Source organism: Heterocephalus glaber, unplaced genomic scaffold (assembly GCF_053883595.1).
Source record: "Heterocephalus glaber isolate CG9 unplaced genomic scaffold, H.glaber_assembly_v1.0 deba00000122, whole genome shotgun sequence".
Lineage (NCBI taxonomy): Eukaryota > Metazoa > Chordata > Mammalia > Rodentia > Bathyergidae > Heterocephalus > Heterocephalus glaber.
Window position 1 is genome coordinate 7,185,096 of NW_028258138.1, and position 15,481 is coordinate 7,200,576.

At 48.8% G+C, this 15,481-nt stretch overlaps 2 protein-coding genes across 12 annotated transcripts in view; one reads left to right on the top strand and one right to left on the bottom strand.

The window, feature by feature from the left end:
* The window catches only part of Lca5l (lebercilin LCA5 like), a 40,925-nt gene extending 33,338 nt beyond the window's left edge, over positions 1–7,587 (bottom strand). For 2 of the 10 annotated variants that reach the window (XM_021256237.2, XM_021256222.2), the window contains exons 1-3: positions 7,384–7,572; positions 6,721–6,919; positions 5,901–6,126 (exon numbers count right to left, since the gene is read on the bottom strand). The gene's annotated coding sequence lies outside the window, so the exon portion shown is untranslated. Of the gene's footprint in view, positions 1–44; positions 5,662–5,900; positions 6,127–6,720; positions 7,225–7,383 lie in introns of those variants that run through there. The other 8 variants (XM_021256224.2, XM_087212469.1, XM_021256230.2 and 5 more) reach the window with 8 other exon arrangements.
* A 4,474-nt stretch (positions 7,588–12,061) lies between these two features.
* Positions 12,062–15,481, top strand: part of Sh3bgr (SH3 domain binding glutamate rich protein) — a 35,976-nt gene continuing 32,556 nt past the window's right edge. The window contains exon 1 of one of the 2 annotated variants that reach the window (XM_087212512.1): positions 12,062–12,238. In XM_087212512.1, coding sequence (XP_087068638.1) covers positions 12,194–12,238 — 45 coding nt within the window. In that variant the 5' untranslated portion in view covers positions 12,062–12,193. The remainder of the gene's footprint in view (positions 12,239–15,481) is intronic. The other variant, XM_004842359.4, reaches the window with a different exon arrangement.

Below are 15,481 nucleotides of genomic sequence, written 5' to 3' on the forward strand. Positions count from 1 at the left end.
AACATTTACACAAGTGCAGAATTCGTGAAGGGGTGTTAATTTACACTGCACATGGCCCTCTGCACGACGGATTGCTGCACACTTCACACCCTAGGCTTTTCCTCTGTCAGCCACAGGCGGTTAACTGGGAAATTCTTGGATTCCCCAACAGAGATGCTGAAATACAATTTGAAGGGGTCATACAAAGTGGTGCTTTTAAAATACAGTAGGCAGGGGCCAGGGATTTAGCTCAGTGGTTCAGGTGCCTGCCTCGCAAGCACAAGGTCCCAAGTTCTGTCCCTGCTACAACCCCCCCCCCAATACAGTAGGCAGAGCAAAAGATCCAGTGGTTCCCTGCCTGTTCTTTCTTTCCAGCGCAGAGCTGAATAAACATTGTGGAGTACATCTTACTTATCTGTAAGCAACAAAAAATAACCAGTGGAAGACCTCAGTGGTCCTGCCGCTGGCTACTGGATCTTTTTTTTTTTTTTGAGACAGGGTCTCACTGTGTAGTCCAGGCTGGTCTTGAACTAACTGTGCAGCCCAGGCTGGCCATGAACTCATGGTGATCCTCCTGCCTCAGCCTCCCGTGTGTGTGCACCACACCAGGCTAGATCTTATTTTCCAAGCACTGATCATTGGCTGAAAGTTTTTCTTCTGGCCTCACAATTGGTCTCTGGACTTACCTGATTCTTGGCTATTATCACAACTGAAAATCCTCATTCTTAAATGTAAGCACTGTATTCTGTAGTGAAGTTCTAAGGAACTCAAATGGACAGTTCAGTTCCAATGGTAACAACTGTGTTTCCCACCCTGAATTATTCTGTGGTTAAGTACATATTGTATTACCCCACCCTGCCTCATAGGCAATAACAGCTTAACACACAAGTTTTCCTTCTTTACTTACCCAGATTTTTTAGTACTGTGGATCGAACCTAGGGCCTCACATGCTAAGGGAGCATCCACCACACAGCTATATTCCCAGTGCTTTTTATTGTTTGTTTCGAAACAGGATCTCACTAAATTGCCCATGCTGGTCTCAAATGCTCAATATTCCTGCCTCAGCCTCCGGAATAGCTGGTATTACAGGTGTGGACCCCCACATCTGGCTTCTCATCCATTCTTAACAATTCCTGTTCCCTTTCACACTTTTTTATATTGAAAAATGAATATGGGAGAGTACAAAGGAACTTGAAAAAGAATGATTAAATAGGATTGGCTTTATCAGATACTGAGATATAAAGCTATAGTCATTAAAACAGACCGATAATGAAATAGATTCAGAAACAAAAGCAGAAACCACAGACTAGACTCCAAATGGAAATTGAAAATATTATTATGTAGATTAAAGATGTATATGTTAATAAAAACATCTTTTTTTCTTTCTTTTGGTACCGGGGATCGAACTCGGGTCCTTGCTCTTGTGCAGCAGGCGGCGAAACCACTGAGCTAAATCCCTGGCCCCAATAAAAACATCTTAAAGGAAAATATAAAATGTGGTAAGACATAAAGGCCAGGACCATAACAAATTGACAAAGAGGACTGCATAAAAATGTAAAATCTCAGTCCAGGGATTTAGCTCAGTGGCTCCACCTCCTGCCTCGCAAGCGCAAGGACCCGAGTTCAATCCCCAGTACCAAAAAAAAGGGAAAATCTCTATATAACAAACAAAAAACATTATCTTTTTTTGTTTTCTTTTGGTGCCAGGGATCGAACTCAGGACCTTGCACTTGCCAGGGAGGCTCGGTGCCACTGAGCCACAACCCCAGCCTTACAAATCTCTTAAAATGACCCATTAATTCAACGAAGGCAATTGCAGATCTGCAGACAACCAAGAAAAATGAGAGGCTCAAGCTTACAGTGAAATGCAGGTCAAAACAATCAGAGTCCGTGTTTCATCCTCAGCGTAGTAGAAGTTACAGAATCAGATGAGACACATCGTAATTGACTAATAATACTAAGTGATACTCATTGTTTTAGAAATACAAGAGTGAGGCATATTTCTATATGTGTGGACAAATACATGGAACGATCTCTAAGATCCACTGATTTCCAACCAGTGTCTATCAGTGGCAGTGAACCCGTGGCACATGTTATTGAGTTTTTCTTTTAAGACAAAAGGTGTTAATGTAGACTTGCTTTTTCTAAACAAAAATCCCAGTATTCAGGTTTAATTGCAGTGTTGGCACTTTGTGATTAATAAGTCGGGTTTGGGTAGCAAGTTGGGTACCCGGTCTCTAAAAGGTTCGCCATCACTGGTCTGGGCTTTAAAAGGTTTTGTTTCTTGTTTGTCTTTTTCTGGTACTGGGGGTGGAACTCAGGACCTTGTGTTTGCAAGGCAGGTACAGTGCCACTGAGCTAAATCCCCTGCTCTCATCACTGGTCTCAATGAAAGAAGTTAAAATCTCTCTGTCTCTGTCTCTCTCCCTCTCCCCAGAGCAGGAGGCAATGGTGGAAGGTACCTGGAGGCTGGAGGCAGGGGAAAATAATGGTGACAAAAAAGTGTCACACAGTTGGCAAAGCTGAGAAATTACACAGAGGAAATGAAGTTAATGGAAGAAACAAGTAAATATATTTAGAATCATGGGAGTTGAGCTTCTTACTGCCTGAAAGGATTTTACTTACATAGAAAGGGGAAGAAGAAAAGAACCTCAGGGTACTGTATTAGCCCTGGACAGACTGGGTTAATGTACACACAGACACAGATATCTGCACTCATGGATACATGAGCATATCTAGGTCATGCGCGTGTGTGTGTTTCCCTCAACCCTGCTTTCTGGAATGCTGACACTTTAGTGACAGTGAACACTCCGCCCCATTTGGCCCTAAATACCATTCTCCACAGCAAGGGATCAGGGCCCCTTGGAAGGTGAGATGGGTGGGCAAGCCTGGGGCTGCACAGTACATGGCTGGGTGGGCATCAGAGGCCACGGGAGACACCCTGAAGGAGCTCTCGCTGGGCAAATCTAGGACAACTTGAGTGTCACACTAAATGTGGATGAAAGAGAGGAGTCTGACTCACTGAATAAAGCAGAAATCCATGAGTCCGTACTGATATAAATGCATAAATGAGAGCAAAGAGAAAATTCTTTCTCATGCTAGAGCAACTACCAATAAACGTATGAGAGTGGTGGAAATACAATAAGGAATAAACAACTTCCACAGAGGAAGTTGAGAAAGGTAGGAGTTGTCAATGGACGCTAACCATCAGGGAGTGTAAGCTGATCAGGAGCAGGCTTTGCCAATGTTATCAGACTATCTCTTCTCAAAATACTAATGGAACACAAAGACAAGACAGGGGACTTTGGGGAAACCTGGTCGACACTGGCTGGAACAGGGAGTCAAGGCCCTGTCGCCAGCAGTGGGGCTCAGGCGGACATGGGTGTGTCTGCGAATGTGGTCCGGAGGAAACATCAGCCAGAGCCCCTTAAAAGCATGAGCTCCTGGGCTCAGAGTTAAGCAGGTGAGAGGAATGGAAACGCTCTTCCCTTAGCTTGTAAACGTGGTGTTAGGCAGGCAAGATGAACAGTGCCTGAGCACCTGCAAAAATACTATTCCAAACATTTAAGGCACTTTGAAGACTATGGGTCCCCATCTTCTGATGCAGAAATTTGGTCACCCTCAATACTGACAGCGAGAATAATTAACACTAAGAAGAGAGGCAGATGGTTATGAAAGAAGAGAGGTTGTGAGGCAAGATATCGGAGTTCTGTTCCCACTTTGCCGACTCTGAACTGAGTCAGACAAGAAATTAGCTGGTTTCTCAGTGACGTCTAAGGGCCAGTCCAGCACAAAACCCACAAGTGCCTCAATCAATCGGTCTATACCAGAAATTTCAAGCTTTATTCGATAAGGTGAAAATGTGTCACATTCAACCTTTAGATGATTCTGGACTAGCTATGTGAGTTTTGGTCATTTAACGATTTATACATTTTACTTTTTTTTTTTTTTTGGTACGGGGGATAGAACTCAGGACCTTGTGCTTGCGAGGCATTTTACTTATTTTTGACAGTAAGCTTGAATTTGTTAGCAGACTGACACCCTAAGGCAGCCCCTTTACATTAAGGAGCTGTGTCTCTCTACTGCCACCACGTGGTGGCAAGTGCAACGCCCTGTTTTTGGTAAATGAAAACTTTTTTTTTTTGGTAAATGAAAATTTTAACACAGGTTCTAGGAAGGACATCAAATCAGGATAAAGAGACCTATTTTTAGCTTCCTGCCACACTTAAAAATTGTTTTCAGTGTTTACCTCATTTCTTTTTACTAGAACTTTCATTCTATTTCAGTAAAATTGTGCTAAAATACCTGACATCTATTATGTGTTACACATTAGATGTTCCTTTCATTCATTCTTTCAACACATGTTTGAGTGCTTTACCGTGTCCAGGAACTGTGAGGTGTAGGGGAATAATGATGAGCAACATAAAGCTTCCTGTTTTGGAGGAGCTTCTCTGTCAGTGATATGCTCCTCACAACAGTGACTGATCCCAGTGTTTGGAACTGGACTGGCAGCCCCTAGGGAAGCCACCCCTGTGGAGGTGCTGGGAGTAAAGATGGGCAGGTCAGCAGTCCTGGACAGGAAGGAGAGGACAAGGGATAGGAGGAAAATCATGGCAGACACAGGGTGGAGGAGGCTCATGTGGCGGAAGCCGTGGCAAGGGCCTGTGGTTGCAGACAGCTGAATGAGGTGTGCTAGGTGGATCTAGGTCCACAAGGCCCAGGGGCCCCAGCCTATGGCTGTGGGGAGGTGGTAGAACCTTTAAGAGGTGGGGCTAGTGGGAGGAGTTTAGGTCTCTGGGCCTAAAAGGGGATTGTGGGACTTTGGTGTTTTCTCTTTCAGTTCCCGGCCTGAAGTCCCCACCCTCACGTGCAGCCTGGCCACAGGCCCAAAAGTAACAGAGTCAAACAGCCTTGGACTGAACTCTCCAAAATTCTGGGCCGGAATAACACTTCTCTCTACTTTGATTATAACAGTTTGCTATAATGGTCATGCAAAGCTGACTAACACGAGGCTCGGACTAAGGTCGTGACATTGACAACCTGGGGAGGACACTCAGGAGACAACACCCCCAGAGCTGGCAGATGCACCGGATGTTGGCATGAGGCGAGGAGTCAGGAACCCTAGATGGCAGAGCAGCCTGGTGGGACTGGCTGGGGGGACGCTGTCTCGTGCATGTTGAGCTGGAAGTGTCTGGGTGACACTGAGAAGCAGTGCCACTCAGCTAGCTGGATATATGGGTCCAGCTGAGAAAAGGCCACACTGGAGGGACGAAGCTGGGGCCTGGGAACGTCCGAGCGGTGGTTTCTGCTTTAGATAGAGTTGAGACTGGGGGTGGATGAATGAGGGATACGGGATAGAGGAACCGAATACGGGAGTTCTTTAAAAAGCTGGTGTGTCCCAGGGCATTGGGGATAGGACAGTGACCAAACCTGCAGGGGAAGGTGGGGTCGAGGGAGATTTGTTTTTCTCCGTCTTCTGCAATGGGACCCTGGACACAGTAAAAGGCACGGCAGAGCCGGCTGAGATGGACCAGGAGAGAATGGACAACTGGCAATGCAGGATGTCTGGTCAGGGGGAAGGGACGGGGCCTTGGACAGGAGAAGGGAGCCAGGACGGGTGGGCAGGGCTTACGGTTCTGGTGGCTGGAGACTGAAGGGTTTCCCATTTGACGCTTTGTTTCTCTGTGAAGTGACACCAAAAAGGGCGCCATGGTTTATGATCTGTAACCTCCTGTAGGCCCTTAGCAAACTGCAGCAATTGGACCCCATTACTTTAGTGAACTCAGGTTGTGCTGGATGGAAAACAAACGGGCTGGGGTTTAAGAGACTGGCTAGGGGCTGTCCACTGTCTGAAGGTGTGGACTTGTTACTCGCACCACCCTGTCACTCTGCCACCAGGGCGTCAACACCGAGGTACTTACTATGGCAATGATTAGCACAAGGATGGTAATTTGTCTCCATTGCAATTTGCCTCTTTTGGCGCTTCTCCAAAAATAAAGAGCAGGGAAGAAAGCTTCAATTCCTACATGACTCCTTTTTCTCACTTGGAAGAAGGCTCTGGATGCTTTTGTTCTTCCGCACAGTCTACTTTAAAGGTCTTGGCTCAGTTCTGTTCTAGGGATACTGTCAGATTTATACCTAGGAAAGCTAAAGAGTAGCTGAGTACGTGCTGCATGCCTGTAATCCCAGCACCCTGGGAGGCTGAGGCAGGATCAGTGAAAGTGAGTCCCTCCCCCGAAATTTAGTGAGGCCTTGTCTCCAAAATAAAGGGGGAGGAGGGAGCTGGGGGATGTAGCTCAGTCACAGCGCACATCTTGGGTGCTCCATTCCCAGCACCCAAGTCCCCTGATCCCCCCAAAGGGAAATAAAGCTAAAGGACATCTTTCAGTTTGTAGCTTGGTAGCAGAATCATATTTAGTTTTATCTACTCGATTTAAAAGCTGAAATTCTCAAAATGTGTACTAAAATCTATTTTTATTTATGGGAAATACAACATTCATATTACCCGTTTAAAAGCTATTCACATGAAAGAGCAGAGAAAGGGCAACCAACTCCCACTGTGCTCAAGGGGGAGAAGGGCAGACGCAGGGGACCCAATCAGGTCACCGAAGTAACACCAGCACCAGATGGCGGTGGCGTGGGGTCCAGAAATGGGACTCTGTTCTGGGCGCATTTTGAAGATACGCTGACAGAGCCAGGGAGGGCACCGAGGCCTGGGCAACTGGAAGGGATTTCCAGTACCTGGGGTGGAACAAGCTCGACAGAAGCAGGTTGGGGCTCTGAGGATGCACTGCCTGTGAGACGCCTGAGGCACCTAAGCTGGGGCGCAAGCAGGCTGCGGGTTCCGGATCTGGCCTTCAGAGGAGCGGCCAGGGACCGACACAGGCATCAGTGCTCATGGCATTTAGATGGAAGAGTCCACGAGACTGGATGCATCCATCTAGGGAGTGTGGACAGAAAACGGGTTCAAGGTCACGTTCAGCCTCGAAAAGCCGGCCTCAAGAGTTCAGTGTGGTGGCAAGGAGGTGCTAAAGCGCTAAGGGGAAATTGGATAAAGAGCCCCAAAGCTGAGTGGGTGGAGGGCAAATAACCACATTTCGGAAGCTTTAGATTCCTACAGGCTGGGAATGGAAAAATATCAGCGCTCAAGTCAGAAGGAAAAACCAGACCGAAGCCGAAGAGCAAGGCGAGGGCCGGCAGCCGTTGGGGCGGCTCCCTCGTTGTCCCGGGCCCGCCCACCGCCCACCGCCCACCGCCCACCGCCCCAGGGGCTCAGCAGCCGCTCGGGCCAGCCGGTGGCCCCTTGGGTGTCGTCCTGACCCGGCTCCAATTCCTGGGCAGAGAGGGCGACCCCTGCCAGGCAGCGCCTTGCAGGAGAGGACGGCGGGCGCCTGGCTACGTTACCAGCAGGCAGAGCGGGGCCCTGGGCTGAGGGACCTGGAGGTGCCAGAAAGACTAGCGGGAGGTCCTCGCCGAAGCTGGACCTCAGCGACAAGATGAAGGCGACTGCGGCTGGGCAGTTAGCTGCTCCGCGCTGCTCCTGAGGCTGCGCCAAACCTAGGCCTTCCGGCGTGGGCACGTCGCTATGGAAACTGCGCGCGCCGGAGGGGGAATCTCGGAACGGCCGGCTGGCGGGTCGTGCGCGTGCGCACTGGAGCCCACGTACGCCGGGGCAAGGAGGGGCGTCGTGGCCGGGCGGTGGGCGAAGAAGCGTTTTCCCTCGGTGCGTGTGCAGTTTGTGCAGATGGCTGGGAAGTGACCGTCCGTGCACGGGGGTTTGCTGGGGAAGAGTGTGGGTGGAGAGCAGCGCGCCCACGTCTGATCACCGCACTGTGCATGTTAGGTGCAGAGATGTACAGTCAAGGACAGAGGAAACAAAAGCCGTGATGATGGAATTGTAGTTGATTCTTAAGGACTGCCTGTTTCATTGTCACAAATGGGCATCTTGTATTCACTCCGTTATTGGGAAGGGCAGACTTTTTGATATCTTTGGTGGCCATTGCAATCTTGTGATCTGCCCCTCCCCCCTCCGCCTTTTTTTCTTTGCGTCTCACTGCTTTCCAGGCTGGGCTAGAACTCCTGGACTCAATTGATCCTCCTGCCTCAGTTTCCTGAGTGGCTGGGGCCACGGGCACGCACTACCATACCTGGCCCTTTTGCCTGTTTTTGAACTTGATGGTCATCTTTGTAAACATTTATGTGGAAGAACTTTTGATGTATGAAAACTTGGTCTTTGATGTATGTTGCAATACCTCCACCAGTTTGTCAGCTACCTTTTGTTTATAGTGCATTTTAGTGTTGTGTAGACTCATTTGATCATTCCGGGCGTGGTGGCACACGCCTGTAATTCCAGCACTCGGGAAGCTTGAGGTAGGATTGCTGCAAGTTCTAGGCCAGCCTGAACTACATAGCCAGACCCTGTCTCAAAACAAACAAACGAAAATGGTTAATCGCACTTTCCCTTTATGATTTTTGGTTGCTCTGTAAGGAGTGGTAGGTGTTCCTTTTCAAACAGACTCGGTTTAGTTCTACCTTGGTAAGGGTAGCTACAAAACTTTCCCTCCACATCGCCAACCCTTCATCTGGCCGCTGTTAGAGTTCCCTCCTCTTATTTTGAAAGGCCACACATTTCTAAATGTTTAGGTGGAGAGTCATTTATGAAGATGGTGGTGGAGGTCGTGGCCTTAAGCAGACAGACTCAACTGTCACCTTAGACTTGACAGTCACGGAGACGTGGCTGGTGGGGCCCCCAGGACCCTGTCCAGGTGACAGGTGTTGCTAAGGAAATAAGCAGCCCTGATGATCCGGGCAGGAGGATCTGAAAGATGGAGGTTCCTTTCCTACCTGCATGGTCTCCTTTTTTCTATTACCTGTCCCAGTTCCCAGTCCCCAGTTCTGTCTCACCGTGTGTAGATTTCACTTCTGCTTTTGAGGGGATGATCTTCTCTGTGTGTTATGGAAAAGGATGAGGCCCTTTGGTCAATGGCTGGAGCAGTGGCCTTTTGAGTATTGAGGAGCTCATCAGCATCTTGCCACGTAACGAACATGCACCCTTATTACCCCTGTGTTAGTTTTCTGGGGATAGTGTAATCTGTCACAAATTTGGGGGCTTAGGACAACAGAGGTTTATAATTCACACTTCTGGGTTTGAGAAGTATTAAGATGTGCACAGGCACATACTCTCTGACAGCTCCTAGCAGAGCTCTTGTTTCTGCCTCCTCACTCTCTTTCTGAGTCTTTTTTTGTTTGCAGTGCCAGGGATTGAACCCAATACCTTGTGCATGCCAGGCAAGTCCTCTGCCCCTAAATTGCATTCCCAGGCCTTGTTTATTTTACTTCATTTTGACTCAGGGTGTCCCTAAGTTGCCCATATTGGCCTCAAACTTGGGAACCTGCTGCCTCAGGTTCCTGAGTAGCAGGGCTTAATAAGCATGTGCCACTGTACCTAGTGGCTTCATGGGACACCCATCAGTGGATTTAGGGCCTACACTTAAGCCAGGATGATTTCACTGCCAAATATCCGACTAATTACATCTGAAAGATCCTATTTCCAAATAGGGTTACATGTGGAGGTTTTGGTTGAACGTGAATTTTGGGGAACATGATTCAACCCAGTACAGTTTTTATGGTAATCTCTTTCATCATCCCACATACTAAGAACATATGGCTTTGTCATTTTAGGTTATCCATGAAGTTATGTAGGTCAAAATGTAACATCTGATGTCACTTATCATAAGCTCACCTGAGGAGCTCTGTGAAGTCTATCGCTAATACCTCATAATTGATCATTAAAATTAAGTTCAATCAAAAAGTGCCATTTGGGTTTCACAGCATGTGCTAGAGATGTTTTAATTGGTCAGCCCTGCGTGTCCCGGAGTACACAGCTTCTCTCTCGAGTGGGCTGTATGTCAGAGGTTTTTTGAGGGTCATTGCAAAAGACTCTTTGGAATGTTTGGTATTCATTCCTGTTGATTATCTTAAAGCTCCTGGGTGCAATGTAACACATTGCAAGCGATCTTTAGCTACTTTCCAACTTCCTCATTTGCACATTTTCACGATCATTTTAAAAGGATGAATTTGTGAAAAATAATTCACTGTGAGAGAGGGAGCACTAGGAATTTGAGGGCAGCAACTCAGGGACTTCTCTGGTGTGGTGTGAAGTATGGGCGTGGGTTCAAGTCTTGGAGGAACCGTTTCCTGTTCCCAACGACTCTAGGTCTGCATCCTCACCATGAGAACAGTGGAATCCAGTTTTAGGGCTCGCGCGGGTGTGGTTTATGCAAAACACCTGCGGCAGACTTGGGACACGCTCAAAGAGTCGTTATTTCAGTAGGAAACTTATTTCTCCCTAGGCCTGCAGAGGGCGTCTGGAGAGAGTTATTATTGAAGGCCGTTTTTATCCCCCGTGAGCAGGGCATCTGTATGTTCTAGAGAGTTGGAGAATCCAGCCCTGGTTTATGTTCCTACTTGACAGGACCATTAGGAGAGAGATTCCTGGTTTATTACTTTCTTAAATAATATAGCTGGAGAAAAATGGCATGCTCATATGGAAGGTTTTTTTTTTTTTTTTTTTTTTTGTGCTGGGTATGGAAGCCGGGGCTATCCCTCTCCCTTTTTTATTTTGAGACAGAGTCTCGTTAAATTGCTGGTTTTCCAGGCTGGGTTCAAACTTGTAATCTTCCTGTCTCAGCCTCCCGGGGTGGTGGGATCACAAGCATGTACCACCACACCCAGATTCCTATGGGAAACTTACAGGCGTGAAAATATGTAATATTATTTTGTGTGGAAAATACAGCATGTATTGTAGAATTCTGGAAAATACAGAAATGAATAAAAATAAAAATGATCTATAGTCTTCAGTGGCTTTGAAATTGAACTTCTAGAGACCTGAATGTGGAGAACCCGCTGACCATCTTGACCAACGACCGCATTTGGGGGTGGGTGGCATCGAGTATTGAAGCCAAAAGTGAGATTCTGGTAGAGTCACTTCAAGCATTCGTTGTGCTGTGAGTGAATCTGCACCGTGTACCGTGTACAGGGGACGCCGGGGCCTGGCTCATCTCGGGCACCTCTCTCAGGGGGCAATGGCGGGCGACGCCTGGTGGGCTCTGGGACTCTGGTGAGGGGGGCCAGGTGCAGAGCCAGAGAGCTCCCTCCCTGACCAGGAACCCAGGGCCACCTTTTCCACAGCGCCAGGGGCCTTAAAAAAGGAGGGAACCCGGGCATGGCAGCGCACACCTGTAGTCCCAGCACTCGGGAGGCTGAGGCAGGAGGATCGCTGCAAATTCGAGACCAGCCTGGGCTACACAGTGAGTTCAAGGCCAGCCTGAAGTGCACAGTGAGACACATACAGTAAAACAAAAAACAACTCCTCCCCCCACCAAAAAGCCACAAAAACAAAAACCCACTCCTCCCCCCACCAAAAAGCCACAAAAACAAAAACCCAAGGTGGGGACACCTCCCTAAGAGGATAGGCCTTTGCCTCCAATGCCCTAGGTCTTGATTTTGAAACTCATCAGAACACTGAGCAGCTAGTATTTGGGCGGCTTTGCTATGCTTTTGTATTTTTCTGCTTTTAAACTCAACTGCAATCACAGAGATAGCAAGGTGGGACAGAGCCCTTTGCGAACGCGCCGCTCCTCGTGTTTTGGCCCCCAGTCTTGGACAGCAGCTGCGATCAGGCCGCCGGCCTTCAGGGCGCGCGGACGGCACCGCCCTTAGCGCCCGGCCAACGGGGCGCGACAGCTGACAGCTGCGGAGAGGCCACTCGGAGAGGAATTCTGTTGCTGTTGTGTGACCGTCTTTTCCAACTTTTTGTAATCTGCCAGGAAAATGTAAAACAAGAAGCCGCTCCTCGCTCACAGGCCCCGTGGCTTCTCCGGCCCTGACCCCCGACTCCCGCACCCGGAGGTTTTCGGGCTTTTCCTTCGCGTCCTTCTCCGGCTCCGGCCCTGGCCCCGCCCCCTCCGCGCCAGGGCCTCTGATTGGCCCGCTGCAACGCCTGGCCTTTTAGGGACTGTTGTCAGGCAGGGGCCTGACCAGGGAGCTGCTTTTATCAACCAATCAGACGTTCACCTGACAGATCCCCAAAAATTCCCGCCGATGGAGGGGGAGGGCCGGCAGCAGGGACCTGGGCCCCGGCCAGCTGCGACCTGGCTCTCGCCGCTGCCCGTCCAGCAGGGGTGTGTTAGGGGAGCCCTCTCCGACCCGCGACATGGTTATCAAAGTGTTTGTGGCCACATCTTCTGGGTCCATAGCGGTAGGTGTCTGGGGGACTCTGCTTTTGTCTGGGACGCTGAGTTGGACGGGGCCCGTTGGCCTTCAGCTCCTTTCGCGCGTGCGCCCCTGGCGTGCTGCGTGTCTGGGCGGTGTTGAAAAGAGTGTGCAAAAAATGTGTGATCCGGACAGGTGGGTGTGAAAACGGATTGGAGGAAGGAGGAGAGTTTGAAGACGGAGTGGGCCGCACTGCTGTTGCATGCACGTTTTTATAGACTCATGGGCTTGTAGTGTTTCTGCCATTCATTCTCCAAGACTTAGACCGATTTCAAGTCGCTGGAGGGAGTGGGGAGAGGACCGAGGGGAGGGGAAGGGAGAAGACTCGAGATGTGTTACGTACATGTTCCAGCTCCCCACGACGAGTGTCATCATCACGTACTGCAACACACGCTAATAAAAATGTTTTAGTTAACAAAGTTGGAAACAAATGAGACTTTCCGTAACCCCGTTTGGACAGTGTGATGAAGGAGCTTGCGGAAGCGACCCCGGAGTGAAGTTCCTTGCATGCGCACTGTCATCGAGTAGAAAGTGTACAGCTGGCAGGTGCAATACTATTATTTGAGGGAAATGATGTCACAGTGACAAGAGCAAGTATCTCTGAGGCCACAGTTGTAGACTTTAGGAATCCAGACAGCCCCAAAATAGGAAATAAAAGCCAACCTCCATCCCACAGCCCAGGGCAGACCTGCCTCGAGAAAGGAGGGTGACATTTCTCCCTTGAGCTACAGTGACTGCCTAGGGCTGGCATTTTGATTCACTTTTCAGCAGAAGCCAGGAAAGTGGGGGATAGAAAACCTCTTATTAATCTCAAGGCTGGAGAGGGGCTGTTTCCTTTTATATCTAGTTCCTGGAGGCTCTGGGGTTGCGGCTCGGATTTCAGCACTCAGCAGACAGAAAGGGTTTCCGAGAGGGGACGAAGAAAACGAGAGAAGAGAGCTGCTCTCTGGAGCAGGTTTGAAACAGAAAAAAAGGAGCAGCTTTGCAAATGCGAAATTCCAGATGGAAACCTTTTCTGTTGGCACTGGCAGAAACTTTTGGTGGATCTATAACGAACGCATTTTTGTTTGTTCATTTCTGTCAGGCTGGGATTGGACCCCGGGCCGGGCAGGTGCTCTGTCACTGAACTACATCCCCAGCCTGGGAGCACGCTGGTGAGGTCACAAAATGTTGCTCTGAGAAAAATGGCTTTGTTAGGCTCTGAATATGTTAACACTCAGCATTGAAAGCTTTTATCACTTTTTCCCAATCCTCTGTATATTCTGCAGGCTGGGTGTGTGATCAGGCCAATGGCAAGGAATAGATTTGTAGATTTCTTTTTTTTTTGGTACTGGGGATCGAACTTGGGTCCTTGCGCTTGCACAGCAGGCGGCGAAACCACTGAGCTAAATCCCCAGCCCCCATTTGTAGATTTCTTAGGTTTATTTGATGTCTTACACTTGTGAAGTTTGGAAGCATTATTTAAAAAATATTTGTTTATTTAGAGACAGTCTCTCACTATGTAGCCCAGGCTGGCCTCGAACTCTCTGTGATCCTCCTGCCTCAGCCTCCCGAGTGGTGGGGTGACAGGCGTGTGCCCCCACACCCAGCTCTGGCAGCACCCTTGACTTAGCCTTGGAGGAGCTGGAGGGATGCCATTCACCCCAGGGTCTCGGGGGAGCCAGGTTCACTGGGTACCTGAGGCAAATGTTTCAGTGTCACTGTAACAGTGTGACCTTGGGAGGGATTTCACCTCGTAGGCCTCAATTGCCTTGTCTGTAAAATGAGGATAAGAATAGCAGCTGCCTCATAGAGCTGTCACGAAGACTTCTGAAATAACACGCCCCGGGGTCTGGCGTGGGGTCAGGACCCCGATCAGCGAATGGTCTCATGACCAGCTGTGGTCAGTTAGCATCAGTTGCTACCATTGTCTTGATAACAATGAATGCTAATTAGTATGGCGGTGGTTATAACCATCAGTTACTATTGACTAGTAGCGAATACTGTAGAGTAGAACTGTACCTAAGAGCCCGGTGTTGTCAGAACTGTGCAAAAGACTTTGTGTCTTATCCCAGAGAGAGACCTCAGGACCCTCAGTGTCCATGCTGATGGTTTTGGTGAGGGGAATTTCCTCCAAACCTGGGAAGAAAAATCTCACCGCTCAGGTTGCGCGTGTGTTGGGTGGTCGGCAAAGCTCTTTCTTTCTTCTTTCTTTGAGACAGGGTTGCAGTATGTAGTTTAGGCTGGTCTTGAATCCACTATGGATGAATGAAATAAATGAAAAAGCAGCCGTAAACTCTCACCTCCAGGAGCCGCTGAGTACATGTGGTGGTGTATCACAGTTCTATCATAACAGTCAACTCCAAAAAGAGATGGCACATTTCACCAAGCTCTGGAGGGGTTCAGGTTAAGGTGTCTATCTTGTTGTATAATCCAGAAGTCCAGTGCCACAGTGGGGCGTGGGACAGAGGGAGAGAGCACAGTCCTGGGACCATGGCCCTATGGGCAGACCCTGGTGGGGCCCTGGGTGTCTCAGTTCTTTGTCTTGTTGAACACTGGGGACCACAGTGAACTTGGCTTCTTCAAGATTCTGGAATGAATGGAAAAACATGACTTTTCTTTCTTTCTTTTTTTTGGTACCAGGGATCGAACTTGGGACCTTGTGCTTGCGAGGCAGGTGTCGGAACCACTGAGCTAAATCCCTGGCCCAAAACATAACTTTTCAATTGGATTGATCTGGATGAAAATCCAGGCAAATTCACTCATTGGGGCACCAGGGCTGTTATTTTATTTTATTTTAAAATATTTATTTATTTATTTCTGCAGTCCAGGGGATTGAACTCAGGGGCTTTCCACTGCGCTACATCCCCATTTCTTTTTGAGACAGGCTCTTGCTAAGTTGTCCAGCCTGGGTTCAAACTCGAGACCCTATTGCCCCAGCCTCTGAGTGCTGGGGTTACAGGTGCGCAGCACCACACCTGCGTGGGGGTTGTTACTTTAAAGTAGTGATCAGGACACCTGCCAGGGATGGCCAGCGTGAGCATGAAGTAGCGAGGTGCTGGTGCCTGACTGTGCAGGTTCTCAATTGTGGCACAAAATGCTCTGCTGCACATCCATGCACTTGGTTCTCAGAGGAAGGGCCGTGAGACTCATTTTGCAGATAAGGAAATTGAAGACCAGAGCCTTGCTCAGGTTCTCTCCCCTTTCCTTCCTTCCTTCCTTCCTTCCTTCCTTCCTTCCTTCCTTCCTT